General features: G+C 44.3%; 2 protein-coding genes across 11 annotated transcripts in view; one reads left to right on the top strand and one right to left on the bottom strand.

Moving 5' to 3' along the window:
- LOC309530363 (uncharacterized protein) overlaps positions 1–14,331 on the top strand; it is a 215,866-nt gene that overhangs the window by 66,244 nt on the left and 135,291 nt on the right. The gene's annotated exons all lie outside the window — the stretch shown is intronic.
- LOC309530330 (uncharacterized protein) overlaps positions 1–14,331 on the bottom strand; it is a 64,640-nt gene that overhangs the window by 40,703 nt on the left and 9,606 nt on the right. For 3 of the 9 annotated variants that reach the window (XM_082219188.1, XM_082219187.1, XM_082219178.1), the window contains exons 1-2: positions 6,801–6,921; positions 4,130–4,622 (exon numbers count right to left, since the gene is read on the bottom strand). The exons of 1 other annotated variant lie outside the window; for it this stretch is intronic. In XM_082219188.1, the coding sequence (XP_082075314.1) occupies positions 4,130–4,531 (402 nt within the window). In that variant the 5' untranslated portion in view covers positions 4,532–4,622; positions 6,801–6,921. Of the gene's footprint in view, positions 1–396; positions 1,487–4,129; positions 4,623–5,077; positions 5,608–6,773; positions 6,922–14,331 lie in introns of those variants that run through there. 5 more of the 9 variants (XM_082219185.1, XM_082219184.1, XM_082219186.1 and 2 more) reach the window with 5 other exon arrangements.

Here is a 14,331-nt window from a genome sequence, read left to right as displayed (position 1 = left end):
TGCGCAGAAGCGATTGGCTCTCAAACACTAAGAATTCAAATTTAAAAGGACTTAAAAGGATTAAAAAATCAAAATAACAATTGGAGACAATTTGATGAGGACGAGGTGGGGAAAAGGAGGTCAGCCTCGTCTGGAATTCTAAGTATACACAGGAGGGATTCACAGAACGGACAAAACTGTAAGTTAATTCAAACGGATTTTACTTTGGCGATTAGAAATCTTTTTTATGGAGCTTTAATTAACGCTAAGAGGGATGAGGAATTGAAAAAGCCTTTTTTTTACAGTCTTTTTTGTGAAATTTCTGGGAACGTCAGAAATGGACCTTTGTACTTTCTACTTTGGATTACAAAAGATCTGCGTAACAGACAATTAGTGCCTCTAAGACCTTTGATGTACCTTCTATTTTTTTATGGTGGAGGGATGGATTAAATGGTAAAGTTATTAGAAGACAGAGGCTGTTCTCTTTCGTCATTTTTGTTATTTTTGTGACTTATGGGACTTTGAGAGTGCTTCTCTTTTTCTTGGAGACTGTATTCCCCCCCCCCTTCTTTTTTGCTTCAATTTCTGTGACGCAGGAAAATAAGCAGCGTCATTTTAATTCTCGGAAAGGGGGAATTTCTTTCTCTTTCCGATATAAATAAAAACTTTAAGGACGTTGACTTGGAGTGGATTAGTGGACTATATTTGGATATTTGGACATTTCTGATTTTTTTTCTTCCCCTTTTTTCCCCTTCCCTTTCGTGGATTATAAAGTCTGCTTCCTTTGCTAAGTTTTTGTCTTTTGTTTCTTCTTACAGGCTTGTTTTTGGAGTTTGGGATTTCTCTTTATAATTTATTTTTTTGTGGATATTTTGTCGGGAAATTGGGAATAGCCAAACAAGTGGCAAGAAGGCTATTGTAATAAGTGGATATTTTAACTCCCTGGCTGTTGGAGCGTGGATTGGATTAGCCATACAAGTGGCAAGAAGCTAATATTTAATATTAGGAATGTCTCATACTCAAAACAAAAGTGAAGGGGCGACACCGGTGGAAAGAAAAAGTTCAAGGCAAGAGTCAGAATTAAAAGGGGAAATAGTAAAGATGTTTGCAGAAATTAAATCAGAAATTTTAAAAAGTGAGAAAATTTAGAGACAAAATTAGAACAGATGGACAAAAAAATAGATGTCACAGTTAAAAAAATAGACTTAACAGTTAATGAACTAAAAGGACAAATGAAAGATATGTCCAAGAGAACACAAAGTTTGGAGGAAGGAATGAAACGAACAAAATTAGAAATGAGAGAGGTTAAAAGAGAGGAGGAAAAGATTAAGGCTGAGGTGTCAGAAGTTAATAAGGCACAGGAGGAGTTATAGGACGCAATTGCAATGAATGAACTACAGCAAAGAGAGACAAATTTGAGACTGAGATCTGTGCCCGAGGTTCAGGGAGAAATGATCAAAGAAAAACTGACGTCAGAGATTGCCCAATGGTTAGAAATGGAAGTGGAAGAGGTCGCTAAACAAAAACAATTCAAAACACTTTTCGAATTAAGATGAGGACAACAAGAGCAAAGAAATTTCCAGGAGATTGTTTGATTATCTTTAAAGACAGAGAAATGAGGAATTTAATTTTACAAAAAAAAAAAAAAAAAACCAGAGAGAAAAGACTGAATATTGATGGAAATTATATAATGATTTTTAAAGACGTTCCACTTCATCTGTTGAAAAAAAGAGACCAGTATAAACACCTGGTGCAATCTCTGAGTAAAAACCAAGTTGAATTTAAGTGGGAATTCCCAGAGGGGATATCATTTTCTTATGAGGGGGAAAAAATAAGCTTACAAAACCAGATGAAACATACAGGTTTCTAAGAAGATACAAAGAGCTGGGGAGAGAAGAAGATGAAGCGGAAACGGCGGAAGCAGGAGCTTGCAGGGGAGACTCTTCAGAGTTGGAAGAAGAAGAAAGGAGAGATAAAAAAGATAAAAGAGGAAGGGAAAGAGAGGATAAAGAGGAAGAAGAAGAGGAAGAAGAAGAAGAGGAGGAAGTAGAGAAACAGATTTAAGAATTTATTATAATTGGACTTTAAAAGAAAAAACATCATGGTGCTGAAATTATGGACATGGAATGTGAATGGGATGAACGATAAAAAAATGAAATAAAATCGAACAATATTTAAAGCAAAAGAATTTGGATATTACTTGTCTGCAAGAGACGCATGTGGCGAGACGACATACAAATATTTTAATCAATAAAAAATTAGGAAGTGAGTTTATTTCATCTAACAAAAGCAAGAAGAGAGGGGTGGTAAAACAAATTAGAGGCTCAACAGATCTTCAAGGATGAAGAGGGCAGAATTATAGCGGTACAAGTCAAATGGCAGGGCAAAAAAATTGATAACTGTCGGAATATATGCACCAAATGGTAAAGTTATTTGAATATTTGGATAAAAAGATTATAATAATGGGTGATATGAATGGAGTAGTTTCAATGGAAATGGACAGATTAAGAGCAGTAGGTAGGACTAAAGAAGGAAAACTACCAAAAACTTTTTTTAAAAAAATGATATTTATTAAGAATTTTAAAATTACAGGAAAAACAAAGAAGAAAAAGAAAGGGGGGGACAAAAGAAGAACAAACCACAATCAAACAATACAAATTAGTAAAAGTCAAAATCAAAAAATAACAACAAAACACGTAACAAAGCACAATAAAAAAAACACAAAAATAAGCCACAGGAATTTAAAAACAAATCCAATATTCTCAAATTCTTACCTGTCATTACCTTCCTTCATTGACCTCCTCACTCCTCCCTTTTTTTGTATCCTAGTTGTTAATTATCACAGCAAATCCTTTCCATTTTTCATAATATTCTGTCGTTAATTACCTTAGTCTATTTTAACCTTATCTTACTATAAAAAAATCCTAAAACTCAAAACTTACATCTTATTTATACCAATTTCTCATAACCATAACATATTCTTACATAATTCTTTTAACATTTCTGCTAAAGCCAAATAATTTCGTTCCAACATTTTTCTAACATTCATCAATTTTGTAAAACAATCCTAATAATTTTTCCCCCAAATTTTCTTCCCATCCATCTAGCTAGAAGGGTCAAAAGCATTGTCAAGCTGGAGTTCCCACGAGTGAAAGGAGCAGGAGACAAAGTAAAGTACAGGTATAAATATGAAGAAGAGCTGCGGAAGGGACATGGAAGAGACTTAAGGGCCTCGGACATAAGATTACCAGGTTAATGAACTAGCTAGATGGATGGGATAGAAAGGACTGACAAAACCCAGGACCAGGAGGAAGAGAAGCTGGATGAAGATTGGAAGAAAGTTTTAAAAATTCTACTTAGGAATGTTTTCTAAAATTAATGAGTATTAGAAAAATGTTGGAATGAAATTATTTGGCTTTAGCAGAAATGTTAAAAAGAACTATGTAAGAATATGCTATGGTTATGAGAAATTGGTATAAATAAGATTTAAGTTTTAGGGTTTTTTATGCTAAGATAAGGTTAAAATAGATTAAGGTATTTTAATGACAGAATATTATGAAAAATGGAAAGGATTTGCTGTGACAACCAAGAACCAGAATACAAAAAAGGGAGGTGTGAGGAGGTCGATGAAATAAGGTAATGACAGTTAAGGATTTGGGAATATTGGATCTGTTTTTAAATTTTTGTGGTTTATTTTTGCTTTCTGATTTTGATGTGCTATGTGCTTTGTTTTTGCTTTTTGCTTTTGACTTTTATCGATTTGCATTGTTTAATTGTTATTTGTTTCTTTCTTGTTTCTTTCTTCTTTTTCTCTTTGTTTTTTGTTGTAATTTTAAAATTCTCAATAAATATCATTAAAAAAAAAGTGATCAAGACGGAGAATTATCAGACATGTTGATGGAAGTAAAAAAAAAAGATGTTGGTGATAAATTGGATGTTTTGTTTTGTATAGTATTATATTGGAAAACTAATAAAAATACATATTAAAAAAATAAAAAATGAATGTCAGGGCCAACAGCTTTAAGGGTGTCAGAACTCATTCCATGGATGGCTTCCCAGGAAAAAAAATGAGCCATCAGTAGAGCATTATGGGATGTTTTCTGTCCTGTTTGGAGCCCCTTGGGAGTATCCAGAGGAAAGTCTCTCTCACCTGCTTCCTCTCCTCTGCCTGACTCAGAAGGAAACCTTCGGCCAGGGCCACCGCCTGGGAACTGGTCTCCGCTCCGCATTCCCTCACCCAGCTCTCCATCTCTGGTGGAAGGACAGCCAGGAACTGCTCCAAGATCACCAGGTCCAGCATCTCAGCTTTCGTGTGCCTTTCTGGCTTCAGCCACTGACGGCCAAGGTGGTAGAGTCGGCTGCAAACCTCTCGGGGTCCTTTGTCCTCCTGGAAGCAGAACTGCCTCAACTGCTGGCTCTGCACCTCTGAGCGGAGGGTGTCCTCCTCACCCAGGATCTTCTGCACTGGGTTTTCCCAGAACTCCCCACTGCTCCCAGTTTGGATGGCATGGCCTCTTTCTGTTCCAGGGCAAGTTGAGCCTCGCTCATCCATCTGTGCTCTCAGGAAGCCTGTGAGAGATCGGAAGGAAGCCTTTGGTCTTCTGCCAAGTTCTGTCTGTCTTAAGGAGAGGCGCTAGCAAATCCTGCAAAGCAAATACATGGTTCAGTTACAAAAGCTGTCTAATATCAGGAGAAGAAAAAGGTTCCCTGAGCAAGCATGGATGAGTCTTGCAGGGAACCAGGGCTGGACTGCACCACAGCCCAAACCATAAGCTATTTTATTTATTTAAATTTCTATAACAGTTTATATTTTAAAGAGAAATCTCAACGCGGTTTACAGCATATTAAATCTGTGGGGATAATTGGGGAGTTAGAAGAAGATATATTATTGAATGATATGCTTCCTAACATGCACTAGCAAGTTCCATATTCTAGTTCCATACATCCCCCTTTTTTAGATTACGCAGCGATCAGCTTGTTGCTCACTCATCTGACTCTTACTATTAAAAATAACTTCCTGGTAAGATCCCTTCCAATCCCTTTTAAATGAATAAGCACAATAATCTGATTCACGTTAATATAAAAGTAGTTTACTCACAGATTTATTCACGTTCACAGACATATCCCTGAAGGCAGGCTTAGGTTACATAACAACTAGAACTATTCCATAAAGAAATTAGTCCCAAATGACTGCCACTAAAGAGTCACTTCCCCAAACACACAGCAACATACAAAATGGAGAAGACACACTGATCAGAAGATGGAGGCCGTGTGCTCCTCCATGCTGGTACAACAGACTGCACCCTCTTCAAGTCACATGTAGTGGAAGCCTGTCCCAGCTCAGGAGGAAACAGGACGTCTTCTCCTGAGTGGTAGAAAACATCCCCTAATGTGTCCCCTGTAGGAATCTTCTACTTGACTGCAGTTTCACATCCCACAAAATCAATAAAAGAGAAATAAAGCAAGGTAAAGAAAGTCAAATATATAGACTATAGTCAAAGCAACATAACAGGAAACAAATACTCTCTTAAAGATATCAAAATAAAACATTACAAAGGTGGTCAACTACAGAATACACATTTAACACAGTAGGGCTGGGTGAGTCTTGGCCTCACCCCCTAGACCAGGTGGAAAGGGCCTTTTTAAAAGGGAGAAGAAAGAGGAGGAGGAGGAGGAGGAAGAGGAGGAGAAGAGGCAGCCTCTAGCTCTCCTAGAAGAAAGATTGCAATGCAAAATGTGGAGGCAACGGAAGGAGAAGAATTTCTGGGAGAAGAATCAGTCTGGTTTCTCCTGCCATCCAGTCAATGCATGAAGTCAGAACTGACTGACAAGGGAGTCATTTGCATCTTGTGAATAATGGATGCTTGGCTCTAGTGGGGGTCCTCACCTGGGGGTCCTCAGGAGTTGTTCTCCCCCCACCCCCACTCCCCTGCTTCTGTCTCCTTTCTTGAACTTGGACTCTCTGCCCCTCTCAAGACAGACTCCTGGGGTGGGGTCCCTTTTTCTTTGTTCTGAGGGCCAGGTATGTATCTGGCCAACCCCCTGAGGGCCAAGTGGGTGGGGCCAAATACACCTCCTTTGAAATTTAGGCGGCTAATTTATTATGATTATTCTCTTAGATGGCTTAACACACGCACAGCCACTGATGCCAAGGTCCCTGGAGGCTCAGTAAGTAGCAGCGCCCATTTCCGGCTGCTTTGCCAGCAACAATCCCTTTGGGAGAGAGAGGATGTGGTCCTGGGATGCCCTGCTCTGGGTGCGAGGGGATTGCTGCAGTGGCCTCCGTGGGGAGCTGCCCTGGGAGACACTGGGAAACTGGTCCCCAATGCAGCAGCCAGACTCTGGGCTGGGATCCCTCTCTTTATTCCTGGCCTTCCTCTCCCACCTTTTTTTTTTGGGGGGGGGGGCTAGTCCACCTCCTCGTCCAGCTTTGGGAAACCATTTGCAGATGTTTCCTCTGTTGTGCAATGAGGCTGAGCGACGTCACACAGAGTTAAAGTCCCAGGGACTCCTTTGTTTAAAGAAGGGAGATCTTTTCTGAAAGGGGGGGCAAATGAGTTTGGGACCCTCTGATCTGCAGGAAGGAGAGCGTGGCAGACCTGGCCCCTCCCTGGCAGGACCCTCTCCTCCCTGACTTGGGGTCCCCCCCCCCTGCAGGAGCAGATCAGGCCCCCCCCAGGCCCCCTCCCCTGCTGCAGCCCTGGGACCCCCACCAGATCCCAGAGAGAGAGGAGACTCACCAGATCCCAGAGAGAGAGGAGACTCACCAGATCCCAGAGAGAGAGGAGACTCACCAGATCCCAGAGAGAGAGGAGACTCACCAGATCCCAGGAGGGGGCAGCGAGGCAGCCCTTGCAGGAGAGACCCCAAAGCAACACCCCCCCCCCACTTCCTAGCAGGAAAGGACTGGGGAGGGAGGGGCCTTGGCTCTGGAGGACCTGGCCCCCCCTTGCTTCCTGGCCTCTCTAGGAAGGCAGCTCGGTTCCCTTTAACCCTTGCCAAGCCGAGTCCACCCAGCTCAGCCCTCTCTCGCTTGGCAGAACCTCAGATTTCTATTTTTTTAAAATGGATTTAGGGGGAGATCTGCCCCTCTGGCTCCGTAAAATCTCTCACTGCCTCCATTTCTTCCCCTTCTATTTGCCAGGAGGTGATGGGACCGGTGGCCATGATCTTCTTTTTTTGATGTTGAGCTTCAGACCATATTTTGCGCTCTCCTCTTTCACCCTCATTAAAAGGTTATTTAATTCCTCCTCACTTTCTGCCATCAAGGTTGTGTCATCTGCATATCTGAGGTTCTTGATATTTCCTCTAGCAATCTTAATTCCGGCTAGGGATTCATCCAGCCCAGCCTTTTGCATGATGAATTCCGCATATAAGTTAAATAAGCAGGGAGACAATATACAGCCTTCTATTTAAAACATAGAACATATGAAAAGTAGACAAATGACACATCACCTCTCAAGATTCTGATACCAACTGCCATGTTCTTCCCTTGGCTCATTGTGTGGCCTTGTGGGACAGAGCCATCTCTCTGGTTCCCCCCTCCATCATTTATGCAAGTTCCCTCCGCTGCTGCTACTGCCACCACATGGAGATGGCATTTTCCCAGCCTCTCTCAAACAATGAACACAATGTTATTTTTTCCTCTTTCTTGAAATTTCCCGTCTATTTTAGTCTGATCAGACCCAACTTCACGGCCTCTTAGAAGAATTTTCTCTCCTTTGGAAACATGGAAGACATCGTCAGAAAATTAAGCACGCTTGCATTTAAAGTTAGGCAGCAGCTTCTGAATTTAGAATTGAAGTTTCCAAAGCCAATTTTAAACATGCGGGGGGGGGGGGTGGACTTTAAAACTCCAAAACCTATGGCAAAACTTTTCTTAACATTTCTAAGACTTAGGGTGGAAATCCTATTCACTCTGAGTTTTACTGAGGTTGCTCTCTCACACACAAGAACAAGAGCAAATATTTCCCATTTTCTTCATCCCAGTATTGGAGTTAGTGTGCTCATTCTTTCGGTTCCCTCTTTATACTTTTACTACGAGTGGAGTGGAGGGGTTACACCAGCAACTGAGAAAGCTCCCTAGGAGCCTTCTCACTCGCAAGAGGCTGCTTGGTCCGCTTCAAAGCATTCACACTTGTATGAACCAACCCGGACCCTACCATCGTCATCCTAGACCAGGCTGGTCCAAAGTCCATCCCGGGGGCCTAATCTGGCCCACCGGTCTGTTTAATCCAGCTGCTGTGGCAGTTTATTTCCTGGGGTAAAATCCCCCCCAAAAGCTCAACAACTTCAATGCTAAAAAGAAGGTCAATGATTTTGGTTGGCCATCACGCATGTTCACTTCATCAATTCTGGCCCTCTTTGAACAAAGTTTGGACACCCCTGTCATAGACCCTTCTTTGTCTGCCTCCTCCATGAGAGCAGGCCTTTTCTGCAGCGGCTCCCAATTTGGGGAAGGCTCACTGGAGGCCTTCATTACATGGTGTTATAAACCTTGAAATTAATAAATAGTAGGAATTTGATACAGTGGTGCCTCGCAGGATGAAATTAATTCGTTCTGCGAGTTGTCTCGTCTTGCGATATTTTCGTCTTGCGAAGCCCGGTTTCGGAAAAGCTTAAAAATCACCAAAGTCTTCAAAAACCTTAAAAAAGGCTACCCCACCGCGTGCTATGAGTTGCTCCTCGAAGTCAAGTCGCAACTCTATTAACGGTTTTAAGAAAAAGGAAACAAACTTGCAAGACGTTTTCGTCTTGCGAAGCAAGCCCATAGGGAAATACGTCTTGCGAAGCAACTCAAAAAACCAAAAACCCTTTCGTCTGGCGAGGCATTCGTCTTGCGAGGTACCACTGTATTTGGAGTACTGGAGGGAAGACTGGGGGCCAGTGGAAAAATACAGGCTAAGCTTCCTTTCTAAGCGTGGGCCTCACCTGGGATAGTGGTGTTAACATTTCAAAAGATCTTGATGGCCCATCTGAGAACCTGGTCCTGGGTCCTGGTCCTTGCACAGAGCTTGCCATGGTGATGGGTGTACACAAATTAATAATAATAATAATAATAATACCATCACCATTGGCCATGGTGTCCTCCGTCTGAGTTTGGGGTGGGTGACGCCGCTTTGTGGTGCTCCTGGTCCCTTGTGGATGAGCATCTCCACAGGGTGATGCTTGGAAAGTGCTCTTTGACCCATGGAGACTTCAAGGTGGGGTTCCTTGGGGGTTGATTTTATCCCCTAAGAAACATGAAACCACTAGGTGGGGTTATCCAGGGATCTGGGGCACGTAGTCAGCAATTTGCTGGTGACACTCAGTTCTCCTCCTTGACATATGTAGGTGAGACAGTCAATGCTCTGGAGCAGTGTTTTGCCTCGATAACGGGCTGGATAAGAGCCAACAAATTGAAGTGATGACCTTTGTAGGTCAAGAATTCATCTTGTCAGATAAGAGAGAGAGAGGGTGGTTTTATGTATTAATTCAAGATTAGACCCAAGGAAGGATTCTTGAGGTGGAAGACACGATAGCTGAGACAAAAATGATAGTGGTTGGTGTCATGTGACAAGCAGTGTCATGTGAGAGCAGAAGCAGCAAAGCAGCCTGGTGTCCCCTTCTAGCAGGCTAATCACAAACACAACTTTGGCTTCATCACTGGGACATTACGGCGCCCTTACTCTCTAATAATAATAATAATAATAATAATAATAATTTATTTATATCCCGCCCTCCCCAGCCAAAGCTGGGCTCAGAGTGGCTAACAACAGTAAAATAATACAGCATTCTAAAATCAATTCATTACATAATCAGTTCAAATCAAATTGATGGCAACCATTGGGCTAGAGTTCTGTGAAGAATTACCAATGGAGGGGGTCAGGCTGTGCCTTGGCCAAAGGCCTGGTGGAACAGCTCCGTCTTGCAGGCCCTGCGGAAAGATGTCAAGTCCCACAGGGCCCTAGTCTCTTGTGACAGAGTGTTCCACCAGATTGGGGCCATGGCCGAAAAAGCCCTGGCTCTGGTTGAGGCCAGCCTGACCTCTCTGTGGCCTGGGATCTTCAGGATGTTTTTATTTGCAGACCGTAGGTTCCTCTGTGGGACATACCAGGAGAGGCTGTCCCGTAGGTACGAGGGTCCTAGGCCGTATAGGGCTTTAAAGGTTAAAACCAGCACTTTAAACCTGATCCTGTACTGGGCAACAAACACAGTGAACTGCTCTCGAATTCTTCAGAACTTGGCAAGGGGAAAGACTGGGGTCCACACCATTGTAGGCATAGCACTGGCAACATGTGGCGCTGCTTTCATGGTATTCATGGTGGCAGGGGCGCCAACTTGAATAAAATATTACCTGCTCCACCCTGCATAATTGATCACAAGACAGTGCACACACACCATTTGAATGGCAATGCCCATCCAATTTTGGTGGCCCCCTCAAGTATTATATGTAGATATATTGATTAGTCCTTGACGTGCTAATTGATTTATAACCCAATTAGCTCTTTTCAGCGGTCCGGCACGCTTCCCTCTCAGCGGTGCAATCTGCTTCTTCCATGCACGCCCAGCAGAGTAAAACACAGCAGCAAACTGTCACTTAGTTTCCGACAAACACACAGAGCACAGTAATGTCCATTTACAGCTCTTTATTTCATCATTTTCTCAGAAAATTCCAGGACTCCTCGCAGCCATGACTAACTGCGTCTTTCTCTCTCAACGACCGAGAGGAAACAGACAGGAAAACTCCTCCCAGCTTCCAAATCTGACGTCAGAATGCTGAGGCATCATGGGAACAACTTAACCTGTTAAGTTCCGACTCCCATATTATATTGGGTGTGGGCCAAGAGACCTCTGCCCCTAGGAGTTGGCTCCTTTGTACAGTGGCCGTCAACAGAGTTAAATAACATATTAGATTCTGCTGTTCTGAATCACACCTTTACACAGCATGATGAATATGTATGGCGGTTGCAGTTGTGCTGAAGGATGGCAGCAGTGGGTACATGGAAAGGGGGAGGATGTTGGTATTCCATTCCCCCGCTGTGCAGACGTGTGGGATTGTTTTAGTCACGTCTGTGTTTGACATTCCAGCACTGCTTGTTGGAGTCTTGTGAACGGAAGATCCGTTCTGCAAGGAGAGGAGCCATGTTTTCCTTTGTCCTGATTGTGCATATAAATAAAGTAGCTTAGTACTCACACCTCAGAGCCTGGCTTCTGCTGATGCTGTTTCTCTGCTAATGTGTGCTCAGTGTCTCTGAACACGAGTCACAGAATCTCACCAGGGAAGAAGATTGATGGATCCCAGATGAGAAGAGCAGGCTGGCACATAGAATGTCGTTTGCCGGGTCGCCCGCCCTGCCTAGCGGCAACTACACCAACATCCTGCTGGCCTGCCTCTACCTCTTCCTGCCGCCCATGGTGAACCCCGTTGTCAGGGATCTGTTTGCAGGGGAGGGGGGAGAGACAGGCATGTACAGAGAGCCCCCCCCCTCTGCTGAGCAGCTGCACTTCGTCAGAGTCAGGGAAGGAAGGGGCAGCTTTCAGGAGACATGGAAGATGAGAGCGGAGCCAAAAAACTGCGACCAAGGAAAGGAATGAGCAGTAGTTTTCCACGTAAGGAAAAAAAACGGAGAGGGGGGCTTCCGGGTCTTTTTTGCTGGAGGGGGAATAGGAGGGGGGCACTTCTGGATTCTGCTTTTGAAACTTCTGCACTGTACATAAGTTTGCACTCAATAAATCCTGAAAAAGACAGGCTGGAATCCTGGGCTCTTCTCTTCGGAAGGATCCACACTCCCTTTCTGACACCCGTAGTCTGTGGGGTGAAGACCCAGCAGATCCGCCAGAGGGTGCTTGGCCTTTTTGGCCAAGGGCGGAAGGGGCCTGCAAACCACTAGACACCTCCTTGCCCTCCTGGGTGCCAAGTCGCCCTCTGCCAGTCATGGTGCCTCTCCCACAATATTGGCATTTGGGTGGAAACCACAAGAGGCGGCCATAAATGTTTGCTTTCGTTTTATTTATCTCATGTCTGTTTCCAGTTATTTTTATTAGTAAATAGGGTAAGCCAAAGGTTCTCTCCATATGAACCTTATGAGACTTGTGGCTGCTTCCGGATCCAGCCGAGACTCAGGCAGACTCAGTGGCTGGAAGTGCCTTTGAACAACTGCAGATGGTTCCACATTCCAGGACCGGGAGAGCCTGGCCTCACGCCTTCGCTTCTTCAAGGCTGGATGACCACAGTCCCCTCCATGTGGGACATCCCTTGCGCTTGATCCAGAAGCTTCAGCTGGTGCAGAATGCTGCAGCACGATTGCTGGCAAAGCGTGGCCTTCCCAGCAGATGACCCTTTGGCTCAGAGGGCATCACTGGTTGCCCATTGGCTACCAGGCCCAGATCAAGGCCTTTCCATTATCATAGGGAAGAGTTTACCCATGAGATCCCCTCCTTACCCCACAGGCACACACTCGAGTGCTTCAACTACAGGTGCCACGCAAGACCTCAGTTGTTTAGTATGGCAGCACAGACCCTGCCTCTTGAGATCAAGCAGGCGCCTCCCTCCCACCTTTTGGGGGAACCTGCTAAAAACATGCCTCTGCAGGTGCTTAGAAAGTTGGGGTGAATATGAGCATTTTAACTTAGCTTAATCGTAGTTACTGAAAACCAGACTTTCTCAATTTATTCAGATATACGTAGGAGATTGGCTTCTTTCTCCTCAATATTTAGCTATCACAAACTCAGCAACGGTAACAAAGTTGAATGCTGCAAAGTGGACCGTGAAGCCTCCTGCCTGATGTCAAGTGGCAGAGAGTTCCTAAGTACACTTGCTGCCACACCAAAAGATCCATCTTTAAAGTTGGAGGTTCCTACAGGGCAGGGCTGGCAGGTTGCACAGTCAGTGGCCCAGTATTAGTGCTTTCTAAACAAAAGCATATCATTTCCTCTTCCAGAAATGCTTAATTGTGAATTCAAGGGACACGGAAGTCTTTACAGACAGAGATGACAAGACAGCTTTCCAGATTAGTTACCTGGGAGTGAGACAGTTGGCAGAGTGGCATTGGGCTCGCTAAGATGCCAGCTACTACAGGAATTGCTTTCTTGAGACTTCTTAGCACTGCAATACCATTTCTTTAAAAAATAAAAAGGTTGATTTTTAAGTCTTTCAAGCTTTCAGGAGCAGTACTAAGGGGTGAAATGAAGCCCCCCAGATCCCCAAAGGGTGAGGAAAAGGGTCTATCTCCCTTCTTCATTGTCATTATCAGTTCTTTTCACCTAAGAAATGGGAAGAAAGCAGCTGCTCATTCTAAGCGCAGCGTTTGTTGGGGTGGAGATTAATGAGCTGACAATGATATGATTCATCAGTAAGAAATATGATTTGTTCTTATCTGTAAGTGAAGACACATTTGAAACAATACAGAAGCAGTCAAAGGGAATTTCCTAGGAAGTCTTTTATTCAGTCTCACCTGCAATCATGAGTGCTGAACACACAGAAACATAGATAATGTGAAATAACTGGGAGTTACAGACTCCAAATAACACTCAACACATGCAAGCAGATTAATGCAATAGTACATATGATTTCCCCACTTCCTTTTAAAAAAATTGCTTTTATTTATTTTCATGGTAGGGAACATAATTTTAAAGAAAGCAATGGTTACAACAGTAAACAACAAATAACTTGTCCTGATGGAATTGCAGACTTTCATCCTGCCATGTGTTACAAGTTTCATTTGATTACTCTAAGACAGTGTTTCCCAAACGTTTTCGGGCAACGGCACACCTGTTTACTGAAAAAAAATCTCGCGGCACACCACCATTAAAGCCCCGCCCCGTGACGTCAGCGCGCAGCGTCACGCCGGGAGGGACGCACAAAAGTGAAAGTTTTTTCCCTCGGCAGCTCCTCTCAGCTGCGCTCAATCCGCCTCGGAGCGCAGGAGCGATGCCTCTCTCTGGCTCTCCCTCCGCGCAGGCTGAGGGAGGGAGGGAGGGGCGCGTGTGACCCGTCTCTGCTGGGAGACCAAACCCAGCGAGGCAGAGTCGCGCGGAGGCGCCCAGGCAGCGCTGCCGGCTGCGAGGAGGAGCGCCAGGCAGCAGCAGGAGGCGCGACCTCTCCTCGCCGCCGCCGCCCCGCCTCTCGCCGCCCGACTCGCCCGCCTCCCTCCAGGTATCTCGCGGCACACCAGCCGATGTCTCACGGCACACTCGTGTGCCGCGGAACACCGGTTGGGAAACACTGCTCTAAGAGATCACGCCACATTTTCCCATGAGTGCTGGGTGGATTCCGGCAAGTCTTAACAATTTATATATTCAATAAACACTGGCCACGTGTTATAAAAGGAATATGGCTTGTGTTCCCCCACCTTTCAATTTCCCCAGGCA

This window comes from Podarcis vaucheri (assembly GCF_965113315.1).
Source record: "Podarcis vaucheri genome assembly, chromosome: 4".
Classification (NCBI taxonomy): domain Eukaryota; kingdom Metazoa; phylum Chordata; class Lepidosauria; order Squamata; family Lacertidae; genus Podarcis; species Podarcis vaucheri.
Note: the sequence above shows the minus strand (reverse complement) of the source record. Positions and strands in the feature narration are given on the sequence as shown.